The sequence below is a fragment of the Nelusetta ayraudi genome, unplaced genomic scaffold (genome assembly GCF_046127955.1).
Source record: "Nelusetta ayraudi isolate G7.1 ecotype Tasmania unplaced genomic scaffold, CSIRO-AGI_Nayr_v1 ptg000151l, whole genome shotgun sequence".
Taxonomy (NCBI): Eukaryota; Metazoa; Chordata; class Actinopteri; order Tetraodontiformes; family Monacanthidae; genus Nelusetta; species Nelusetta ayraudi.
This window is the reverse complement of record NW_027466201.1, coordinates 1,517,329-1,541,262: the sequence shown is the minus strand read 5'-3', so window position 1 is coordinate 1,541,262 and position 23,934 is coordinate 1,517,329. Positions and strand designations below refer to the sequence as shown.

Sequence of the window (23,934 nt, the reverse complement as noted above, 5' to 3'; positions counted from 1 at the left end):
AACTCATTCATTTTTAAGATGCCTGCAAAAGGAAACCATATGTTGCTCTGACTGTTGGTACCTTGGCCTTGTCTTTGAGGCTGTCGTATCTGCTCTGCAGCTGCTGCACCTCCTGCTGGGTGGCGCAGTGTTCGGCCATGCTGGACCCCTTTGTGGCGATGGTCTCGAGAGGGCTACTGTGACTCAGTACCTCCTCGTAGAGGAGCTGTAAGGAAAAGGGCACAACTGGTCGGAAATCTCGATCCACTGGTTGCACTGGGTCCCTCAATCCCGTAGGAGGGGGGTCAGTGATTTGCCACAAAATAAATATGATTTTTGTTTCCTCCCTGATATACTTTCCAGTATAACCGCAGACATCTTGCAAACTGCGAGGAATGTTTTTGGGTTCATTTTCAAGTCAACCATAGCGGCACACAGGAAAGAGCTTCTGATCTATTTATAGATTTGAAGCTTAAACACTAAACCTGCTCCTCCGAGGGGGATATTTTTGATGTTAATGTGCAAGTACAGCAAGCCTATGAGCAGCGATAACGTAGTAGCCGCGTCAGCCTCTACGAGCGCTGCACGATACCTTTGTCTTGCCCAGGTTTGCCGTCTTGTCCCTCATCTCGGCGTACTGTCTGTCCGAGCAGCTGAGCGTCTCCTCCACCCGCTCCATCCACAGCACAAACTGACCCACGTCTTCCTGGTAGCTGGTCCACTGTGACAAAGCACCCTCCAGCTGGCTGTTACAGAAACGTAACCGCAGAGGAGACAGAAACTGTTTTTAAAAAAGTTGACTTCCTCTACACATTTCAAGTAAGTGTTGACGGTTTGGGTGCCCTAGTTACCTTTTACACTGAATGGAGGCAGACAGCAAGGAGTCCCATGAGTCTTTAAGGTCCTGGATCTGCTTGCGAATGACTGGCACTCCCTCTGCTGACGTGTTCCGCTGGACGGCCTCCCCCCGCGTCAGGAGCATCTTCAGTTGAATCTCCCTTTCTTGACGAGCAGCCAGCAAGGCCTGCAGTCGGCGGTGGAAGAGAAAGATCACAAAAGCCGTCTGAGGACTCGATTAAGTCTTATGACTACGGTTTGCACCGAGTTGAACTTGAAGAACCCAAATTGGTTGTGGGACCTTTCTGTGTGGAGTTAGCATGTTCTCCCTGTGTCTGCATGGGTTCTACCAGGGTTCTCCAGCTCTCACAGTCCAAAAACATGCATTTGAGGTGAATTTGGAACACTGAATTAACCGTAGGTGTGTTTGTGTGAGTGCGAATGGTTGTCTGTCTCCATGTGGCCCTGAGATGAACTGGTGATTTGTCCAGGATGTCACCCTGACTTCACCCTATGACAGCTGGGAGAGGCTCCAGCAGACCACCGTGACCCCAAGCTTCAGGAAGAAGCGGGTATAGAAAATGGATGGATGGATGGATCAAGAAGGAACTCTCCTGTCTCCGAGTGCGTTACCTCCAGCTGCAACATGCGATACTCCAAGACGCCTTTGTCCGTGGTGGAGGAGACGCAGGTGCCGAGGATCCTCTGCGCCTCACACAGCCAATCCTGGAGCTCCTTGAGGCCGAGGGAGAAGAGGTGGTGCTCCCCTACAATGCGCTCAATCCTGGAGGCCTTGTCCTGAGGGGATCAGAACGGAACCTTTAATCCCCGCAAAGGTTCTGAGACACAGCTGTGGGTTGCGTCGCAAGTTACATGTCAATTGTTTCGAAATGGAATTTAAGTCGGGCATTTCCGACGTCCGAGCTTTCCCATTTTCCATCTCTTCAGAAAAAAAAATCTGAAGAGACGTATATGAAGACGCAGAGCGACCGTGATGATCTACAAGTGGCAGCTCGGAACGATTCTGCTCCTGTTTCTACGTCTGGCAGGGAAGAGGACCTAAAAATAGCGCCTGGCCGCCTCGCCAGCAAAGCAAACAAATCTCATTCATCATTGTTGCGGGGGCCACTCTCATTGTCCCGCGCTAAGAGAAGCGTGCACCGCCATCGGTGTAGTGCTCTGTTGTACGGCGTGTCAAATTAATCATCGGCGTGTCACAGGGGTAATGAGAGCGTCGGAAAGGTCACGTCCTGACGCACTCGCACGAGTGTTGACATTTTCAGAGGTGCTCGGGCGGATTAAAGGTGAGCGCCACATATTTTCATGTTGATGAGGCTGTTGTGTGTGGGTGGGGCCGCAACGGGGCGATCTCTCGGGGGGATAAAGACAGATGAGTGCGCTCAGGTTAATCAGCACGACTGGAAGGACACGCTCTCTTTTTTTTTTACCTCCAGACAGGCTGATTGCAGCGACCATGAGTGATGCACGGCAGGGGAATAACAAATGACGGGGCGAATAACGCGGAGCAGTAGCGGGCGATAGATCAGGGCAGAGGAACCTATAATGTCTGGTGGAGAAAGTGCATGGATCAAGCACACTTCAGCGCGCTGCGGCAGCGGAGACGAGTGACGCGGCATTCGATTCGCCTCGTAGCGTGAATCCAGGCGTATCAATAATGGTGTGAAAAAGGAGATGGGCCCTTCCATCATAGTGGAGGAAACATGTACATTATGAAATAATTAGTCAGCAGTCAGCGTTAACGCATTAATCGTGATTAGTTAAATACAATCCGTAACAAGTTCATTTTTTGCATTTCAAATGCAAGCCTTTTTGTCCCTTTTACTAACCCGTAGTCGGCCCCTCTGGCCGATTTCTCTGAAGAAATACTTGCTTAAAAGCTTTGAGACTGCCTTGAAATTCAACTGAAACCACGATTAATCGCAGTTCAATATAAACATTCTGCCATTAATCACGATTTAAATTTAAATTAATTGTTTGACAGCTCTAGAAATAATGCGTAGGTAAAAAAGAAAAAAACATTTTTGCATTTGTACCGATGGACTTGGCCCATAATTGTCAGTACGACTTCTATCTTATATTGATTTTCAGACTTTCACTCTTCCATTTGAACAAGGTAGCGGAGCAGCATCACAAAAAATGTTGGATAATCCGATGGGAAAGAGACACATCACTGTTGTAAAAACAACAACAGTGATGTTGCTACAACAGTAGCTGCGTTTCCATTGCCCCTAGAATTGCACAAAGCCTAAAATATGGCAATAGAAAACTGGTCATGGAAACACCCAAACTTTGAAAAACCTCTCAAAAATACCGCTAAAAGGTTTTGACGCTCTCATGTTGGGGGGTGGGGGGGGGTTCAGTCATATCCATATAGAGATGTATCGCAAAAGTGTCATGGAAACACTTTACGCGTCAGCGAACGTAACGTACGGGGTCACGTGACCAGTTCACTTCAAGTGAATATGCTGCGTTATGTTTGACGGAGGAGGGGACGGATTATTTTTTAGAAAATATGTAACAACCATTCTTGACAGCAAACAAACAAACAAACAAATGCAAACGTAATTGTCTTAAGTCTCGCGGGACGAGATTTTACGAGAATTACGACTTATGCGCTTCATGCCATTCAATGGGAACACCAGCAAATCGTAATTGTACTTCGTCAAAATGTTTGAAATATCGCTTTTACTCTGTGAGAAACTGTCATGGAAACGTAGCTTGTGACTTGCTCAAAATGGGGCTTTTAGATGGCGCAGTCAACGGACGTAGTGGCTAATAATAAACTTTTCAAAGCACGGCTTCCACTGGTGATAAATGGTGTACACTCCTGGTGACCTTCCGACATTCCAGTCCATCCATGACGTTTCCGGTGACGTGGTCGCGACCTCCGAAAGCGCCGCTTCCAGATACACAATGGAATGCGCACAGAGACGGAGGTGGCGGCGGTTGGGGGTTGTAACAGGACGAGGGGGCGGGGTTACCTTGGTGAGGTTGCTGAGCGCGAGGTACTGCGCTGACAGCTGGGACACGCGGTGGACGAAGCCCTTGCCGGCCGCTTGTCCCTCCCACAGGTGGTGAGCTTTCTCCCTGAGCGCGCCCAGCTCTGCCTCCCGACCGACCATCTCCTCCAGCACACACTGGGCCGGTGTAGGGAGGGTTGACAAGGAGCGGGCGAGGATTTCGAGAGGCATCGGGGGACGTGAGGGAGCGGTGGGGGTGGAGGCGGAATGAGGGGTTGAAAGGTCGAGAAAGTGAAACAACCCAAAAAAAGAAAAAGGTGGTGGGTGGGGGAGGGGTAGACAAAGAAGGTTGGGTGCAGGAGGAAAGACAGACGTCGGGGGTTAATATATCACAGGACACAAGGAACACATTAAAATACAGCCATGTAGACAGGGGGGGAAGAGAGAACATCCAATCCAAAAAACTGGCTCAGCAGTATTTTTCCTCGATGTTCTTTTTCTGGGACTCAGAAAAGGGAGCCAAGACGAGCCTGATAAAATCCTGGAAAGTCAGGGTGTGTGCATGCATGTGTGTATGTGTGTGTGTGAGAAGGTGAAGAGGATTTTGCCAACACAGGTTCAGACACTGAAGCCGGCATGTATTCTATTGTGCCCGAGGTGTGCAGGAGGAAGAAATGTAATTGCTTGCGGGGCCAGACAAAGGCAAGGAAAGACAAGTGCTACAGCGGGTGACAGCGTAAATACAAAAATAGCAACACGATAAGGGCTGGGCTTTGAGATGGGCTTGATATGTTTCTACCCCCCCCCCCTCCCCCTCTTTTGTCAGTTTTATCTTTTTAACGCCTAGTGCTTCTTTTTCTTTCTTTTTTTTGGTCTCGGCCAGACACGGCAGATGCTGTTATCACATCCTGAAAGGAGCCTTTTTAGCGTTTCGGCTCCGACAGAGACAGAGAGAGAATTAATTAGATTTCGGGGACTTTCCTTGCGACAATTGTCTCAGGACGCCGCTTTTATTTTGATGGCGCGCTGATGGACAAACGTAATTAAATTCCTCTGTTTTTTTCCTCCCTACCGATTTGGAGATTGCACTTGAAGGACATGATCTGATTAGGGGTCCTGGGCTATTTTGTGCCGCTGTGGGAAAACGTGTTCAGGACTCGAATGGCAGCGCGGAGCGATGTATCGTGGCGGTGCATTTGCAATTCGGCATATTATTGGTCAATGGACTACAGGGAATAATAGAAAGAAAAAAAAGACAGAATCATCAAAAGCAAAATGTGTTTGTGTTTTTGCCTTTTTTAAGGGTTTAATGGACTTCTGATTAAGAAAAAACAGCTACTCTGTGCACCAAAGAGAAAGAATTTAGGCCCAAGATTCCGGCGACTCCACAGTACCTGCAGTTTGCTGAGCTCCTGTTTCTTGGCGGAGAGGTCGTGCAGCCGGGCGCTGCTCTCCTGAACTCTGACCTCTGTGCTGTTCAGCCACTCCTGCAGAGGCTCAGCGTTAGCCTCAAACTCCGTCATCTGGGACTGCAAGCTCTGGGAATGGGACATTTGTCCAGTTTAGATAAAGACTTGTGGAAACTGACAGATTATTTTTTTTGGTGAAAAAAAAAAAAAAAAAAAAAAAAGATACAATACATGGCACACAACAAGGCTGACTGTCTCTACAGTCTGGCCTGTTATCATCTTTTCCGCAGACATTTCTCCTTTGTCCTACTTTTAATCAGAAATTGCAAACCAGCTCTGATCATATTAGCAGCCCTTCCTTCATCTATGTCCTTTTCTTTGTTTTGCGTGTTTTTCATTGGGCAGCTGGTCGTCGTCACTTCCTCCCTTTGACACGTCTTGTCATAGGATGCTGATCGATTACTAATGCTAAGGCCAGCTGAAACAAAAAGCACTTTCCAGATCTCGAACTTAAAATCCAAGCGATCCGGCTGCCTGGTAAAGAAGTGTCGAATGAACTTTGAAACGTCCAAACCTTGAGTGCATCCTCCCTCGTCTGCAGGTTGTTCATCAGGCTCTTCCAGTCCTCTCGGGCGTTAGAAACCTTGGCCTTGATCCCCTCCACCCTGTCTTTGGAGACGACCACCATCAGCAGCTCCCCGCTTGCTGCTACTGTACTCAGTCTGGCCTGGCCATGCTCCCTGTCACTTAAGAACTCCTGAGGGGATACACACAGACAAAGGAGTGGTGAGTGTGTGGCTGGCACGCGTACACACAGACACACACATACATGTGCAGACGGGTAGGGCCAGAACGGTGTAAAAGTGAAAGGAGGGAACAATAGGAGACACTGAGTGTGCTTCAACTTCTTTCCGTCCATCGCATGTCGTGCAACAGCTGCGGGGCAACTCTGAGCGGACGCGCACGCGGGCCGACCCGCTCGGTAATTGGACCAAGTCATTACCAATTCCATATGTGCGGCCAGACGGAGGCGTTTGACCCAGGAAGCCAATCAGAGAACAACAGAAGAGCCAGAAATGTGTTGCTTTTTACGTCGCTCCTCCTTCCCCCGCCCACGGAATATGCGCGCGCGCACACACGCACATACACACTCCTCTCTTAGAGCAGAGCCGATGACAGTAGCGCAGCAGGGACCACTCCACCATCTGTGCAGTCAGCACATCACTGACACACACACACACACACTCAGAATTTCAGTCTTCTAACACACACACATACACACACACACAGACAGATAAGTCGGTACAGTAAAGCCACATATAAACACAGACAGCCTGTCTCTGTTGTTGTTGTTGTTGTTGTTGGTTTGTGAGTCTGGCTTTTGATTTTTCGTGTTCGTCCCCAGTGGGATTACTCCATCAAAGTAATCCAACTACAGATTATTGATTACTCCTTAAAAAGTAATCTAGTTTTTCTTCTTCTTTAAGTACTTTGCTTCAAAAGTAATCAATTACTAATTCCTTTAGTTAAGAAAAAGACAATGTAACAGTTGAGAACGTTTTGTTTCCTGCACATAACGTACAACGAACCACAATATTCTTTCATTCAGACGAGATGAAATCAAAATAGCATTTGTATTTCCAACTACAAAACGCAATCGCTGTTTTTTTCTTTTGCCGCCGCCGTGCTTGTTTTGGTGCGTCATCGCATGTCAATGATGTTGCATGCACGGCTGCATCATCAATCTGCGACATCGCTGTTTTCGGTTGTTTTCCCGACGTGTGAATAATGAGACATTTTTAGTTTGCAAAATACTTCATACTTGATAAAGTAATGATGGAATAATTACCGGTTTTGCCACAGTATTCCCGTCACATTACACCATTACTCAAAAAGTAGCTTAATAACAGCAGTGGATTACTTAGTAATGGATTACTCGCCAACACTGTCCGTCCCCCACACTTGCTCCTCGCACTCTGCTCCCCCTCCTCCTCCCCCTCGCTGCCAGTGTAACTGTATACCACCAATTAAGCGTGACACAACGGCCGGGGCCCGGCCCCACCCCTCCCATGCTGGCCCTCCTGCAGGTCACCCATGTGGAAAAATTGTTCCACATTCCTCACCAAGTCAATATTGAATAAAACATGACAGACTCTCTGTTCCTCTCCTCCGTGCCGCCCCTCATTCAACATCCTTTTGGCTGGAATCAGCTGCTTAAGTAGCCATCTTCCCTTGGCTTGCGCCTTTGATTTTAGATTTAAGAAAGAAAAGAAAAAAAGCACACTGGTGAAGAAAATTAACCATTATATCGAGTATAATTATAATTTTTTTCTCTTTGAAAGCTTTTACTCCAAGCAATTCCATTAATTCCTGGGTGGCGGTCAGTTGTGTGAGACGCAATTAACCGTCTGCTGCACGGATGTTGGGGGGGGTGTCTACGTTAAACCGACAGGCACCTGACTCCGGGCCAGCACCCTGGGGTGGCTCCTGTCGATGCTGCCAGACTGTTACACCTGCCAGCGTCTCGGAGAAACAGGGAGACCTCTCAGGAAAGACAGACGCGGGCCGATATTTTGAGGGGGAACGGGCACAGGAACCCCCACTGTGGAGCCCTTTTCTCATCCCCGCCTGGCTCGGCGCCCGCTTTTCATCCGGCCCTCGGGCCAGTACCGCCTCTTCAGCGAAGCCCAGCGGAGGACAGCTCAACACTACTGTGCGTGTCAATACAGACTCCCCATCCCTCCCCCCGTCAAGCAATCATCCCGTCAAAGTCGATTGATTCTTCAGCCATTACGTCATTTTGCATCGAGTGTCTTTTTTCGCGGCGCCGAGCTCTTGTTCGGCCTTTGACAATCCGCGTAAAAAATGAGCTCTTGTGCTTTATGACAAACTGTGCACATTAACCGTGCGCACATCTAAGATGATTTAAGGCGGTGTACGGAGGGATATTACAAAGAAGAGGCTTTTATTGCCTCAACAGGCGGCATGAGTAGATTTTTATGAGTCAATAATTCCGCCATCACCCGCTATTTGCACTCAAGTCACTTCGGCTTCGCCGGCGCTAGTTAACGACCAGCGGCGGCGCGGCCGTCCGAGGTGGCGCTCTTCACACATGAGAGTGCGGCAAAAATGTCATTGTCTATCCCCGAAGCAAAAGCAAGTTATTAAAAATGTAGGTTCATCTCCAAAAGCTTGATTAAAGTAATATTCCGTGGCAGTCCAATAAATAGCAAACAGCCAATGCTCTCACTTTCCATTCCTGTATAATAAAACAAGGGGCATAATTCAATCCAAAATAATATTTGTTTCTCTGTCTCCGACGTGTCTGCCCAGGGGAAACTGGAGGCGATGTTCTTGATTTCAGGCGGCGGCGAGCAGAAATAAAATCCGGTTAAGCTGCGCTGAGGAAAAAAAAGTGGGATTCTTATGCGATATCAGGCACAAGCAGAGCCAGAACTCCATGGTAACACAGCCACAATTTTGTTTGAGTGTTTTTTTTTTTTTTTTTTTTTTTCTGTAACTGTGCAGAAAAAGTCGTACCTGGATCCTCTGTAGAGCGGTGGAGGCCTCGGCCACATTTTGAGGCACGTCGAAGCATTTGGCTGTGCTGATCTTGGCGTTGACCAGCCACTGCTGGAAGTCTCGGAGGGCGGCGCGGAACCTCTGCTCCAGCAGCCGCTCCTTGTTCTGGCACTCCCGGGACGCCCTGAGGCTGAGGCTGGTGGGGCGCAAGAGGAGGTTGAGAAGACGGATGGAGACGGATGGAGACGGGCGGAAGGAAGGAGGGAATGGAGGAAGGAAGGAAGGGGATCACGCGTGCACTCTGTCGCACACACAGACAGTGTGCACCACATACATCCACCGACAAAATTAAACTGAAACATTCGCACGTATCTGTTATTCATGTTCATTGACTCACTCCCATAAGGACAATAACCGCAACTAAGGGCAATTGCAATAAACTGCCGCACTTTCTATTATTGTCATTTACTTTCTTGTAGCATCTGCACTGCATACTGTGAATCTGTGGTTGCACTGTTGCATCTTCTGTAAATCTTTGCAGGTATGATAGGTCTCATCTATTTTATATGGTAACACCGGAGCTTACAGCTGTAATTTTGTTGTATATTTTGTGCAATTAAAATAATTATCTATCCATCCATCCATCCATCATTTATCCATCTATCTATCAATCCACCGATCTATCTACCTATCTATCCATCCATCCATCCATCCATCCATCATCTATCTATTTATCTGTCTGTCTGTCTATCTATCTATTTATCTATCTATCTATCTATCTATCTATCTATCTATCTATCTATCTATCTATCTATTTGTCTATCTATCTATTTGTCCATCTATCTATCTGTCTGTCTGTCTATCAATCTATCGACTGTTGTGGAAAAGAGCGAAGATGCCGATGCAGGAATGCTGGGATAATAAGTAATTTAATGAACAAACAATAAAATAATGGATCGGAGCTCCGAGGCACAAAACACAGTAAAAATGGGAGTGCGAGTGCATGTGCAAAGAGGGAAGGAGGAAGAAGGTCTTTTATACAGTAGACTGGGAGGGGAAGAGATAAGGAAAGAACAGGGAGGAGAACAGAGAGAGACAAACCAACAACTATACGATAGTTGACCGATTTCACAGCTCACATCCTGTACAGGGAGAGGATGAGCACATCCGTGGCAGGCCATAAAGGAAAATGAAATACGATGCATATATGTTAACCTAGGATTCTAACAGTTTACACGTGCTACTAGTGATCATACAATATAAACCAAGATAAAGAATAACACAAGAATACTTTTCCATTACACGACCTATCTACCTATTTATCCATCCATCATCTATCCATCTATTTATCCATCTATCTATCTATCTATCTATCTATCTATCTATCCATCTATCTACATTCCCTGATATCACATACATTGACCTCATGAGATGGAAGAGGAAGAGGAGGAGTGGAGGGGAGAAGCCTGGGAAAGCGGCGGCTGGCCAGGCAGGTGGAGCAATGGCAGCAAAAGTGGGTGAAGTGGAAAGAAATGGGGTGTCGGGAGCAGAGTGAGGTTCAGAGTGGGGGGATGGTGGACGGACGCCCCCGGCTGGGTGGGCAGGGCGGGGGCGGTGCGGGGGTGGCGTGTTGAGAGGCGACATATGAGCGGGGCAAAAGGTTCACAGGGGTGATAAGACGGAGGGAATGAGGGGCGACAGATTGAAGCTGAGGCTGAGGAGACGTGGCAGCGGGGCTAAAGAGCGAGCCCACGCTGGTGCCGCTGTCGCTCCGTTACATACTAGTACTACTACATACTAGCCAGGACCATAAAACACTGCAGTAGAGCAGAATAATAAGACTCACTGGAAATAACCGACAAAGTAAACGTTTGAAACCCAGCGTGCTAACGCTAAAGCGCTTTCTGAAACAGAAAAAAAGGATAATAATTTCAATCAGGAAATTAATTAAAAGATTTTAAGTAAAAAAAAAAATCATTTCCCACTATCTTTCACTTGCTCCATCCTTCAAAGACTATATTTCAACAGTTCCGGGAATCTTCCCTCTGTGATGTCACAAAGATCTCCAGGTCTTCCAGTTTTCTGACAATACCCCGAGCCAGTTGTAAAATGGATTTTTTTTGGAAGTGGCTGAAAACAGAGGGCTAAACCTGTCGTTTTCTGGGGATCTACAGTTTGGCCCTCTCGTCTAAGTACTTACTGCACATATGATTGATGTTTTTCCTTAACGCTGAAACTTTACATTCACAAGACATGCAGAGCACTTTCTTCTTTCTGAACCATCATGCGACTTCCACCAGCAAAGATTTGACTCCCTATTAAAATTGGAAATGAGGAGCACGTCCTTGGGATTCAGACAGACTGGCCAGTGGGTGAAGGTTAAACTGGTGGTGTCGGTGGTGGTGGTGGTGGTGGTGGGGGTACTGGAAAAAACATGACAGCAGGAAAACAAGGTGCGCAGCTGTTTAAGCAGGAGTTACTGTCCAAAGGGAGGTGTGAAAAAACAACACAGAACCTTCCGTCAACGTGCACGCACATACACACACATGCACACACACACACACACACACACACACACACACACACACACACACACACACACACACACACGTCGGTTTTAATGATGATGTGAGGATAAAGCAGGTACCACAGTGGAGCGAGTGTCAGCGTGGACAAAGCATTTTTTTTTCTGCAGCAGCAGACAGAATTTGGCCAAGATTAGCGTTGCTCTCTCTCTCTCCCCCACCCCTCCCTCTCTTTTTCGCACTCTCTTCTTAAGTCGCACATGCCCAGGTGCAGAGTGCACAGGCCAAGTCCATTACAAGAACAGAAAGCCAGGGGGACGCAAGTGTGTGCTGTTTTCTGACAATTAGGGAGAAAATCCAATTACCAGCCATCGTGGGTAACTGGCAAGAAAAGTTGCTTCCCCGCTCGATGTTGGTCACGGTTTTTCGCATCGCAACTCAAACTACCTCTTAAAATCTTACACGGCCATTGCATGAAGTGGATAATTTGACGTCCTTTAGCGTTTCGCCGTTGCTCATCACAAGAAAAAAGGCAAAGCAAGCGCAAACAAGCTCCTAATGAACACACGCTAACCAGCGAGCTTTGAAAATGGCAATTAGGGCTGGGTAAATAGACTGAGGCTTCTGTGGAGCAGCAAACAAAAAAAAACCCCAAAAAAACAGCGGATGCTACGTAGAGAATCCCGTTGTGCCTCGAGGACGAGGCGCAGAACAGGAGGACGAGAAAACCAAAACAAACACGCCGAGCGTGCGGTAGGCACGGCGGCCGTGCCGTTAAATGTTGCATAGCAACTGGTGGCTGAGGTGCTCGCCGCCGTCCCTCACCTTCAGCTGGCTAAAACTGCCGAGGCAACGCTCGTAGGAGAAATCATGCTGCATTCGTTACCCGGAGATATTTTTAGACTCGACAGAGCGAGAAACAATATGAAAATGGCCCGGTGTAGAGTGCCGACAACATCGTCGTAATGGAAACCGATGGAAACTAGCGCTCAGCTAACTCGGGTATATTTTTCTTTTGGCAAGAAAATGTCGATTAATATACCTGTCCCTTCTTAAAAATAAAGAAATTGAGAATTGAAAAAGTGAAATAGTGTCAATAATAAAGTCTTGCCGTCCTTGGAAAAGCTTTGCTTTGACTTGTTTGAAAGGTGGCAAATAGGCAGAATCAACACCTGGCTGGAGGTCCTGTCAAAGTACCAGCGCCCTTGAACCTTGAACCTTGAACCTTTGCTTATGAGCAGAACCGCATGTTACAGGACACACTTTTTAAAAGTGGAGTGCATTGACAGGTTAGAGACATGGTTTTTGCATGATATGGCACCTACACTGAAATAACACAGATTGAAGAAACAACCCTACAATCTCACCCGTGCAGAAACATCTCCCACTCCAACGGTTTTCTAGCTTTTCGTATCTGTCGGATACGATCTCTCGTCGCGCAAAAGTCTCTGGGAGCTCCTCTCACCTGTTGTGCTGCTTGATGAGCGCCGTCACCCGCTCGGACTGCGAGCCCAGGTCCCTGGAGTACCTCACCAGGTCGTTCAGCTGCCCTTTCAACTTCTCGGCCATGGGCTCGGCGCTCTGCAAGCCCTCCAGCGTTTCCTGAACGACAAGCAACCAGAGCGGGGACGTCGTCAGCGGCGGCAGGCCGGCGGGCGGGCGAGCGGCGAGTGACGGAACATCCGGACGACAGCAAAGATAAATAAATAAAGCGAACTTGCCTCCCGATTCACACCCTTGCATTCCTCTTCCTCTAGATCCAACACACACACACTCACACACACACACACACACACACGCACATATATGGGGACGACCGCGGCGCTACTCACAGTGCTGCTCCTACAATAGCATGTCTGTTCTCCTCCGAGTGCGTCAGGGACGAGCTGCGAGCGCCGCTCTGCCGCTCCGCTCGGCCGCCCGCCTCACGCCGCGGATTCAAAAAGTCATGCAATCCTATCCCATGAAATATGCAGACGCTCTCTCTCTCCTTCCCCGACTCCCCCCCCCCTTCCCTCTTCCTCCTCCGCCTCCTCCTCCTCCTCCTGCTCCGCCGTTCGCTCTCCGCTGGACGCACAGCCAATAAACAAGCCTGCCTCCCTCCCTCTCCGCTCTGCCACTTTCTCTCCCCTCCTCTCTCTCGCTCTCTCTCCTCCCTCTCGCCTCGCGCACGCGCACCCTCCTCCCTCTCCCTCTCCACCTCCCCTCTTCCTCTCACTCTCTCACGCTCTCTCCCGGTGGAATTCAGCTGTCAGCCCCTCGCACAGCGAGAGGAGCAGGGGCCGTTTTTTTTCCGAGCGCGCGCCAAACGAGCGTGTGACGAAAACAAGGCGAGACTCAGGAAACGGGCAGGAGGAGGAGGAGGAGGAGGAGGAGAAACAGGAGGAGCGGAACAGGGGGGGGGGGGCAGCCGAATCGCGAGGAGTAGAGCCCGGGATTGAAGAACAGCGGGCGGTGGTGGGAGGGGAGGGGGGTGTAAAGGTGCGATGGGGAAGTTCTGACATTGCAGAGAAAACTGTTACAGTGTTGGTGATCCTCCTCTGAGGGTCTGAAAGAACAGCAGCCGCTGCTGCTGCTGAGGAAGACATCACTTGACACTTGGAGGAGCAGTGTGTTAGATGCAGTAGCGTCCAAAGGTAGCGTTTTAAACAATGTGTGTGTGTATATATATATATATATATATATATGTATATATATATATATATATATATATATATATGTATATATATATATATATATATATATATATATACATACATATGTATACATATATATGTATGTGTATGGTGGTATAGATACATATATATATGAAAATATCCCTTAAATTTGCTTTGAGCCTTTGAGGGTCTGATGGGTTATTTGAGGGGGGGATCCAGACTCCACTGTATTTCCAACACTGCCTGAGCAGGTCCCAATTATGGGCCTCCATTAATACAGCGAGTGAACGTGTCCGGCACCTGGACGTTCTTCTTATGTACATGTAAATGCTGAATGTTAATTTGTGGAAACAGAAGTGATTTATCTTCAGGGACTTTATTGGGAATATTAATAATAATTAAAAAAGAAAACCCATGCAAACTGCGCCTTTAAAGGCAACGGCCTGGGCCCTGACAGCGGCGGCGGCACTGGAAAGTGTTTGGGTGGAGGAGATTGCGGGGAGGATGGCGGGAAAACAAAAGGAGCGGAGAAGAGGGGGGAAGGTGGAGAGACGGAATGAGGAGAAAACAAGGGGAAAGCAATGGGATTGTGTCGGCCGCCGCTTCGTCGTTCCCGGCAAAGCTGCTTTAGCAACTAATCTTGTTTTTGGGATTTACAAATAGAGCGGATAATTACTGACGGCTGAATGCAGAGGCGCCGTGTCTGCACGCTGCGAGAGTGTGCATGTGTGTGTGTGTGTGTGTGTGTGTAACATCATTTAGCAACTCCAATCATTTTCTCTTAAATGGGCACGGTAGAGCAATGCATAGTTGTATTTGTTGTGTTGTTTTTTTTTTTTTTTACACATTGTTAAAATCCTGGCAAACACAACTCTTAAAAAAACAATCTTGTTTTAATTAGCCCTTACAGGCAGACAAACTAAATAATTCAGGCCTCCCGCTGCCACTCAGTTCACTTCTATCCATCATACCTTCGCCAGCTGCCATCCCTCCACCGCCTCCTCGCCGTTGCTCCGCCCCTCAGCTCGGACCAGCTCCTGGCTCCACCCCCTCAGCCGCCCGTCCAGCTCCTTCAGCTCGTTGTCCAGCTGGCCGCTCAGGCGCTCGTACTCCTCCTCGGACGCCGCCGTGGAGGCCAGCGCCCCCTCCAGGCCGTCCCTGGCCCTCAGGGCCGCCCCCTCCCACTGCTCCAGCGCCTGGGACAGCGCCCCCAGCTGGCGGTCCATGGCCTCGCAGCCCCCGGCCGCCGTGTGCTCGGCCGTGGAGGCGGCGCTCCGGCGCACCCTGCTGAGGCGCTCGCGGCCCTCCAGCAGCCGGCACTCCACGCGCTCCTGGGGGGAGACGGTGAAATAACAAAAAAAATAAGAAGAAAACGAAGGACAAAGTTGCTACGGAAACTGACGACAACGAGAGGAGCCGCAGCCCCTGCTATTTTAAGCGCACCATCACGTCTCTCCCGCGCCATCAAGTTTTATTGCTTTGATTTTGACGGGGCGCCACGGCTTCGAATGCCCCTCCCCCGCCCGCCCGCCCCCCGCGCTCCTTTGTTTTTGTCGCTTTTCCCTCGAAAATACTAATGTCTCCGCCGCGCCGTCGGATCAAGGCGGCGTTCAGAACGCAGAGGGTGTGAAAGGCAAACGTCCTCGACGGTGGTCTGAGACGGCAGTGAGATGATGGAGGGATTTAAAAAAAAGGAGGTTGGGGGGGGAGAGAACTGGCACCCGGTCGATTTATCTTGCGTGAGAAGGATGTGAACGTTAACCTTGAGAGTGTGAGAGGGGAAGGAAAATAGTGATGATAACTTGTGTACACAGCTGATTATCTCCACCCTCCAATTAAAGCGGCTGGCTGCAAGCGCATGTTTAATGCGATAATTGGCAGTTAAGTGTGGAATTTACATGCAAATCAATATCTTCCCACATTGTTTCTCTCAAGCGTAGCTGTCAAACTGTTAATCAGGGCAGAGTTATTACTGCTCAAATTGCTCTCTTTTACCTTTTTACACTGAATAAGACCACTTGACTTCTGACCGGCAGACCACAGGCACTGTACTGGGAACGATCGGTGAGCCTGATTACCATGTGTGAACAAATGGAGTCAAAATCCTTCATGTTAATCCATTAAGATTATATAAATTATACTATAATACAGTGTTTAGTTGCCTTAGCAACTGATTATGTGCATAATACACATTTAGCCCCATAACCCTCTGCATGTTAGACACGTCGCATGACCGTTCTACTTAGCAACCTAAACCGCATTGCATCTATAAGTGCTGAAGGTTGAGTGGAATACGGGAGCTAACACTCGCACCGCAGTACCTACCACTGTTTTTGATGGGTTTCTTTTGTGGTTTTCTGGAATATTAAAAGCATTTTGTTTTCCATGATTGATTTCTTGACGCTGATGTGCATCTCTTTGGATGCCTTCTGGTTGTTACAAAGGCCAATAGAAATAAATGTTGAAAGCTGAGAGACAGGCATTGTGCACCAAATAGAAGACACATTTGATTTTTAAAAGATTTTGGACCTGAAAAAAACTATTTTTTAAAATTATTATCACTATAATTTTTTCCCCCAACAAAGTAGAAAATCATTATTAGCAGTGGTGCTACACATATTCCTGTGTTTTGCACAATAGACTCGTCACCTGTCACATGTGGGGCTCTGTTATCCATCAACGTACGGATCAGAAACTGGTCACTCTTTTGCCAGGAATTGTCTGATTGTCAAATCCAGCATAAAGTGTATACAAAAGGAACAAAAGACGTGTCAGTCATCGTCAACAACATATCTTTTCATGCGCAGATGCGCTGTCTTACCCTCACTTCTGACAGCTTCTTCTTGATGGCTGCGGAGTCTCCTGATGTGTCAGACCAATGCTGCAGTTCCTCTCCTGCAGTCATCAGCCAATCGGTGAGTTCCCTGACAGCCTCGAGGTATTGTTGGTGCTCCAGCACGACGCCCTGTGCGAGACGTACCCGTTCCTGAAGAAAGACACAAGTAAAGGGCACGGTTACGATGCAGTTTCTTATGTATTCTTCAAAATCCGCTTGACTGGCTGACGGAGAAGAAAAACTTGTCCTACCTCAACCAAGGCCGTCAGGTCGTCAAACTGCGCTTGAAGCTGGATGCGGGCGCCGTGGTTGAAGCTGCCGTCGCCAGTCTTCTTGAACATTTCTCTAGCTTTTTCCTCAAGGCTGGACAGCGCCACTTGGTGGTCTTCCAGGTCAGCCAGCAGGGCCCGAAGTCTCTCCAGCTGAGAAGCCTTCTCTCTGGGCCCCGGTTGGGGGGTTAGAGGGGCGCACACCTCACGCTCAACGGCCTCCATCCAGCAGCGGAGCTGGGCAGCACTCTCCAGGTACACACCCCACTGTGATACAGTCCATTCTAAACGGCTGGCAGGAGGACAGAGGATGACTGTCACAATGGCTGCATTCAGACTGCAGGCGAATCTGATTCAAATCAGATTCCGTCTCAAATCCAAATTTTTAGGGCTGACTGTCCACATTGTTCTTAGCAAGTGTTCAAATGGGATCTGGCTCTGTTCAGACTGCAGGCAAATCTGATTCAAATCTGATTCAAATCAGATTCCTTCTCAACTCCGATTTTGAGGGCTGACTGTCTACACTGTTTTTAGCAAGTGTCCAAATGGGGTCTGGCTCAGTTCAAACTGGGCCACATTATTCAAAGTGGCGGCGGCGTCCAGCGCGTGTAGTGTGTGACGTCATGTAATTGCGACAGCAGTACTTGTTGCGATAGATGCCCAGAGCTTGAATCGGCGTGTTTGGAGCCGTTCAGACTGAGACGCAATCTGCCCAAATGCGATTTGAAACTACCTCCCAAAGGTGTTTTCAATCCGTTTAGCTAAAAATCGGATTTCATGTGATTTGTGACCGTTCCGACTACAAAAGAGCCATTTGGTTTCAATCTCAATGGGCTGAAAATCGGATTTTGGCTGGCGGTCTGAACGCGGCTAATGTGACACAATGCAAAGATCTGTTTGAATGAAACGGAATAGGAATAGCTTAGTTTATATATTAGCATGTAGGTACAGGATCGGTAATTAGGCAGACCAATTGCAATTTATTTTTGGGTAGATGAAACAAATGTGATACCGTGGACCTGAATATTTTTGATCGTGTAATGAATAACTAAAAGGAAACAGTTTATTTCACAAAAACAAACAGGCGTTGTCATTAATACTGATATAATACTGAATGAACAATTGAGCCCAAATTGTGCTCTGAACAAATCTGATGGAGGTACAGCCTAAATGTCTTGCCAAGAAATCTAACTCGTCCCTGATAGTGGCCCAAATTCCTTTATCTCCTTTTATTGAGGTTCAAACACAGACTGACACAGTTTTTCATTTGCCATCTGCTCCCCCTGCGTGCAAAGAAATAATGCCAATATCCCCACAGTCACACACACACTTGTCTGTATTACCTGCTAACCCAGTCGCCTCCTGTTATCCCCTTCCCCTTTGAAATCCAAAAACACCCCATGTGTGACCCACTGTTTGCCATCCACCATTTAGTCCCTGATGAGATCAATTTTTTATCCAGGAGGGGGCATAATTGCTCAATTAAGGCCGCAAACACACGCTCGGGTAAACCCACAATGAGTGGATGGCCGTGCTGCTGCACGCGCTCACTCGCGCAAATTAATGTGTGTGTCCGCCACAAACGCACACACGGAGACTGACTCAGATGCATCAATCGCAACTACAAAACAAGACAAATTCTTCTCATTAAGTATTTAACCAAATGGTAATTAATGGCAATGAGATGTCAGTCTGTCAGAGTGGTAAAACAAAACCTGCTACCCAGGTGAAGATTGAAACGTCAGATTATATTTTAAGTTTTTTGGGATCAGTGGAGGGTTCGTACCTGTGGCAGCTCATGGCAGTGACCAGCAGAGTCGCCCACGCGTCCTCCACTTCCTGCAACTGCGAACGGACCACTTCCTGCCCGGTGGCTCCGTAGCTCCGCAGGGCCAGCTCCCCCTTGCCCATCACCATGTTCAGCTTCACCTCCCCCTCCCCCTTCAAAAGCAGGATGTCCTGTGTGAACACGGCAGACACAACGTGAACATTGCAGCGCTGCAATATATATGTCGTAATGTGGTAGCCGATGATGCTTAACAGCTGCATGTAATATCTTGTTTTCATGCATTTTGATGAAGACTGCAATGAGATGCAGGTGAAAGGTGAAGTGAATAGGGGTCGGTACAAATAGGTTTTGTACTTCTTCCGACTCCTTATAGAGCATATTTAAGTTTCTGGATAATTGTTTTCTTTGATGTTATCTTATTTTATTTACGTTATTTGTGTGTTTTTTATGCTCGAATGAAGAATTCAATTTAAATTCAAATGGTCATAAGGATGGGTAAAAACTTTTTCAAACAAACAAACAGCCCCCTCTTGTGTCCAGTGTTAGACTGAGGCTAAAATCTGCACACTCAAACATTACCGTGAAGTATTTTACAGTTCATGACATGTATCCTCCCCACCTGCACTGTCTCCAGTCTCTGCTCTAACTGCTCTTTGGTCCCCATGGTGCTGTCCACAGTGCCCAGTCTCTCCTGGATCTCCTCCAGCCAGGCCCAGACCCCCTGGAGGGTCTCTCCAAAGGCCTGGCTCTCCTGGCAGCCTCGCAGCCTCTCCCTCGCTGCCTTCAGCAGGGCCTGGTGCTCCACCTGGAGCTGGCCCGTCACTCTGACTTCTGCTCCTGAACCCAGGCCCGCTTCAGACAGGGACTGGGCCTCCTGGCACAGGCTTTCAATGGAGTCCCTTGAGAGGCAACGTGATCACATTAAAGACGTGGCGTTTTGACAATGATTTGTGGTAAGGATAGATGTGTGCACCTTCTAGCACGCAGGTCCCTGTAGAAGTTATCCATCCTCTCGAGCTCCTCTGCAGCATCTGAGGCACCTCGTTGGCTCTCCACCCCGGGAACGTTCTCGTTCTTGAGGCTGAGATCCATCTGCTTCAGCCAGTCTCTTATCCCGTCCACAGAACCATTGAAACTAGCAAAAAAGGAAGAGGACATCCATGTGAAATCCACAGCTTTACAGCTACACACAACACAACAGAGTGACTCACTTTTTGAGAAGGTCAATGCTCTCGTCTAAGTCTTGTTGGCTCTGAGAGCAGCTCTCAAGGTAGTCCCTCCACTCTCTGTGACAGGAGGCCAGATGCTCTTGGACCTGGGCTGCTCCAGCTTTGGGAAGGTGGACCTGAAGCTTCTTGGCTTCCTCACAAACCAGAGCGAGGCGCTCGCCACCCTCTGACGTACGCTCGGCTGACCTCTGAAGATGCAGAAAGGGTGGAAGATCGGAAACAATATGAACACACAGAGACTAGTGAATCCTTTTAAAGTGAATAAAGACGTCATGTTATTCATTCATTTTTCATCACGGCCTCCAGTGAAGCACTCTAGTCTAAAAAAATATTTTTTTTCGATCCCCAGAAAACAGCATATCTCGCCCTCCAGCAAGAATGCTTGCCTCTAATGCTTTGTTGTGCCTTCCACATGTTTGCGGCAGCACAAAAACAAAGGCAGCTGCAAAGAAGTCTCAGAGGGGGGCAGAAACACCTGGCTGGGGGAGTTGTTACGATAAAGCTTGCCAGAATCAACAAGTGAACGTTACAACGACTTGAAAGACTAATGCCATAATGTCCAAACACATAAAACTAGCGTTACGACACCACGAATGTACAATCCATCATACCTTAAGTCTTTCTAACTTGGCTCCAAGGATGGTAGCGTCCCCAGTTAGATTGAAACACTCTTTGAGCTCCGCCTTCAGATCTGCCAGCCACGCATGGAAGTCCTGGACGAGCTCTGCTCGCGGGAACAGACGGAACAGGTTAACGGCAACAGCATCGTTTACTGATTGACATGCTGAGGAGGAAGAAAAAAAGATAAAGCTTGGGAAAATTTTCAAAAGGTGAAGGAGCCTGAAGCCGTGGGTGGGTGCGAGTGGGAGGTGTTGAGCCAGATGGGGAGCGTGGGCGTGTCCGTGCTGTGCAGCGCCGGGTTGCCGTGCCAACAAGCCCCAAATGCCTCCCCCGAGAGCAGATGTGACAAGAGCGGCATTACTCCCGGCGGCACAGGTGAGAGTGCGCCGAGGCGGTGCGTGTCAATCGAGTGTGGGCTGCAGAGGGCGTGGATGAGTGCGCTCGGTGGGTGGGGGGGGAATATAGAATAATCAGCTCCAAATCTGTTTGCGAGCGCCATGATGAGCCAACAAACGGCGCATCGTGGAGCCCGTTGGTTTTGGTGATTACAAGACTTGAAGTGTTATTAAATTGTTTAGTCATCCTTGTAATGTAAGGAGACAGTTGGGAAAAAGAACAAAAAACGTTCCATGTGCAATTGGTGGAGGCGCACACAAAAGGAAAACAAGGGTAATTAAATCAACAAAGACAACCTAATTCCACATGATGCGCGGTCACGCCTCTTACCGTTCAGTGTTGTTGGGATTACTCCATAAATAGTAATCCAACTACTGATTACCGATTACTCCTTAAAAAAGTAATCAAATTACTTCTTGAGCTACTTTGTTTCATAAGTAATCAATTACTAATTACTTTAGTTAAAAATAAAAATAAGATAAAGTAACAGTGCTTTGGAATGAACCTTATAAAGTGGAAACGCTGCAATTGCAAATATTGCATGAATGAACTCTGTAAACACAAACTACAGCACTACAGCACTGGTGGCTCAAATTGTTAAAATAATCTGCGACATTGTTGTTTTTGGTTGTTTTTCAAAATTTCTGTCATTTTGCGGATAATAAGACATTTTTAGCGTGCAAAATATTTCAGAAAAGTAACGGAATCGCCATGTGATAAAGGAATTATGATACAATTACCAGTTTTGTCACAGTAATCCCGTTCCATTACTCCGTTATTTCAAAAGTGGTTCGATTACAGTCGTGGATTACTCAGTAATAGATTACTCGCCAGCACAGTTACCGTTGAAGTTGAGCTGCAAGCCGTCCTGCAGGCTGCCCCTGGTTTTGGCGCAGCGCTGGGCGACAGCCTCGGTGCGCTTGGCGATGGAGGTGAGGTCAGAGGAGAGGGGCGACAGCTCCTGGGAGGGGTGAGACCTGCACAGGGCACCGAGGGCCTCTCGCGCCGAGTCCATGTCTGCCCTCTGCTGCTGCACAACGCCCTGGAGCCCCTGTAAACGACGCGTCACGTGCTGAAAACACCTCGCAGACGTGACGGCCAGCAGCTGGGCTCGTCTGTCCGCCCGCCCGCCTGCCTGCCTGCCTGCCTGTCAGCCTGGTTGTTTTTTTGCAAGCATGGCTGAGTCTGACCTCCGATCTCATCAAAGTGTCATAAACAGAGGCTCTCCTCCAGAATGAGGCAGCACAGAGTCAGATTTGAAGAGTTCAGAGTCTTAGAGCCTTGGTCATATGCAAATGACTGTTATAGCAGACACAGGAGTTGGGACAAGTGATGGACCATGACATCATGGTTGCGTTCAGACTGCAGGCGAATCAGATCCAAATCAGATTCTTTCCCAAATCCGATTTTGAGGGCCGACTGTCCATCCAACGGTTTCAATCCGTTTTTGCAAAAATCGGATTTCATGTCATTTGTGACCGTTCAGACTACAAAAGAGCCACCCGGTTTCAATCTGGATGCACAGAAATTTAGATTTAGGCTGGCAGTCTGAATGCGGCTCATGTCACCAAGAAGTTGCAACTTAGACCTGGATATAGGGACAGATTTAAAAAAAATATTTTCATTTGTCTAACAATTTCAAATGAAATTGAAATGAATACCTGAACCTTGAATAACAAAAATAAATTGATTTTATGTGTGTGTCCAATATCTGGACCATAATGACATCTTAGATTATACAGAATTTCTTTGACACAGGTTTTCTAAAGATAATGTGTGTCCCCGGCTTCCCAATAATTAAGAAAATGTTACTTCTTTTTGCTTGCTCTGCTTTTCAGAAAGAGCGAGGCGGAGCACACAGTTCTGGAAATCAGCCCAGTGTGATGTCATACAGCCACTGAATCCTCTGTACATAAACCTGTCAGTGTTTCTGATGTAAATCTTCCTTTTTATGCATGCATGTATTCATCCATTACAATATGATCCATTCCCAGTTAAGATTTAAATTCCGTCTCTTCTTCTGTGCCATGCTGACAGAAGTGACAGTGTCACACCTTGACCGTAGCGATGTCCTCAGGAGAGGTGGCGTCGGTGAGGTCAGACAGCGAACCCTCCACGGCCCTCAGCCGCTCGGCCATCTGGGACATGAGGTCCTCCAGCCGCTGCTTCTGGAAACTGAAGTAGGTCAGAGTGTGTTTGGCGTTGTTGTAGACTTCCTGCGCGTGGGCCATTTTCTTCCTCAAGTCTGACTCCAGGACCTGGTGAAGCAAAAAATAACAAGTCAACAAAGCAAAAAAAATGCAAAGTTTAACATTTTTTGGTGCCTCTTTTTTTTTTTTTAAATCGATGTGCAATGGTGCATGTGCAATGGCAAAGCAAGAGGAGGAGCATTCATGCCTTCAGCCGAGTATTGATTGTTCAAAGCATTTTTTTCTTCATAGATAAACGATTAGCACCGCAGTTGAAAACTCCTCTGGCTTGACAAAAGCAGAACTGTTTATTTCAGACATATTTCATAACCCCTGCAGGCTCATCCAGATCTGCAACTCCCAACAAAAAGCAACATATTACACACAACAGTTTTCTGTTTTACTCCTGGAATGACTTTGGGAAGAACCAAGTCACTCCTGTCAATCCTGGCCACTGAATTCCATCCCATGTTAATGTTTTTATCGCCATTTGTCGATTTCCTCGCTCTGTGGTAATTGCTAGGTTGTCCAATGACTCCATACATTGCTTTCACCAAATACCAGCCGTGTGACACTTGAACATTTCAATCACCTGCATTTGCAGTGGGGTTTCCTGCACCTTGGCCCGCTCCTTCAGCTCCGTCACCCTCTCCTGCAGGGCTTCCAGGCTCTGCTCCCTCTTCTCCAGCTCGGCC

General features: G+C 47.8%; 1 protein-coding gene across 1 annotated transcript in view; it reads right to left on the bottom strand.

Moving 5' to 3' along the window:
* Positions 1–23,934, bottom strand: part of syne1a (spectrin repeat containing, nuclear envelope 1a) — a 140,391-nt gene that overhangs the window by 63,296 nt on the left and 53,161 nt on the right. The window contains exons 44-63 of the mRNA XM_076013543.1: positions 23,832–23,933; positions 23,105–23,308; positions 21,894–22,101; positions 20,645–20,757; positions 20,016–20,221; positions 19,778–19,939; positions 19,424–19,703; positions 18,802–18,974; positions 16,998–17,307; positions 16,732–16,896; positions 14,882–15,241; positions 12,719–12,855; positions 8,747–8,924; positions 5,781–5,963; positions 5,192–5,335; positions 3,819–3,974; positions 1,450–1,614; positions 831–1,003; positions 572–725; positions 62–205 (exon numbers count right to left, since the gene is read on the bottom strand). Of these exons, the coding sequence (XP_075869658.1) occupies positions 62–205; positions 572–725; positions 831–1,003; positions 1,450–1,614; positions 3,819–3,974; positions 5,192–5,335; positions 5,781–5,963; positions 8,747–8,924; positions 12,719–12,855; positions 14,882–15,241; positions 16,732–16,896; positions 16,998–17,307; positions 18,802–18,974; positions 19,424–19,703; positions 19,778–19,939; positions 20,016–20,221; positions 20,645–20,757; positions 21,894–22,101; positions 23,105–23,308; positions 23,832–23,933 (3,717 nt within the window). The remainder of the gene's footprint in view (positions 1–61; positions 206–571; positions 726–830; positions 1,004–1,449; positions 1,615–3,818; positions 3,975–5,191; positions 5,336–5,780; positions 5,964–8,746; positions 8,925–12,718; positions 12,856–14,881; positions 15,242–16,731; positions 16,897–16,997; positions 17,308–18,801; positions 18,975–19,423; positions 19,704–19,777; positions 19,940–20,015; positions 20,222–20,644; positions 20,758–21,893; positions 22,102–23,104; positions 23,309–23,831; position 23,934) is intronic.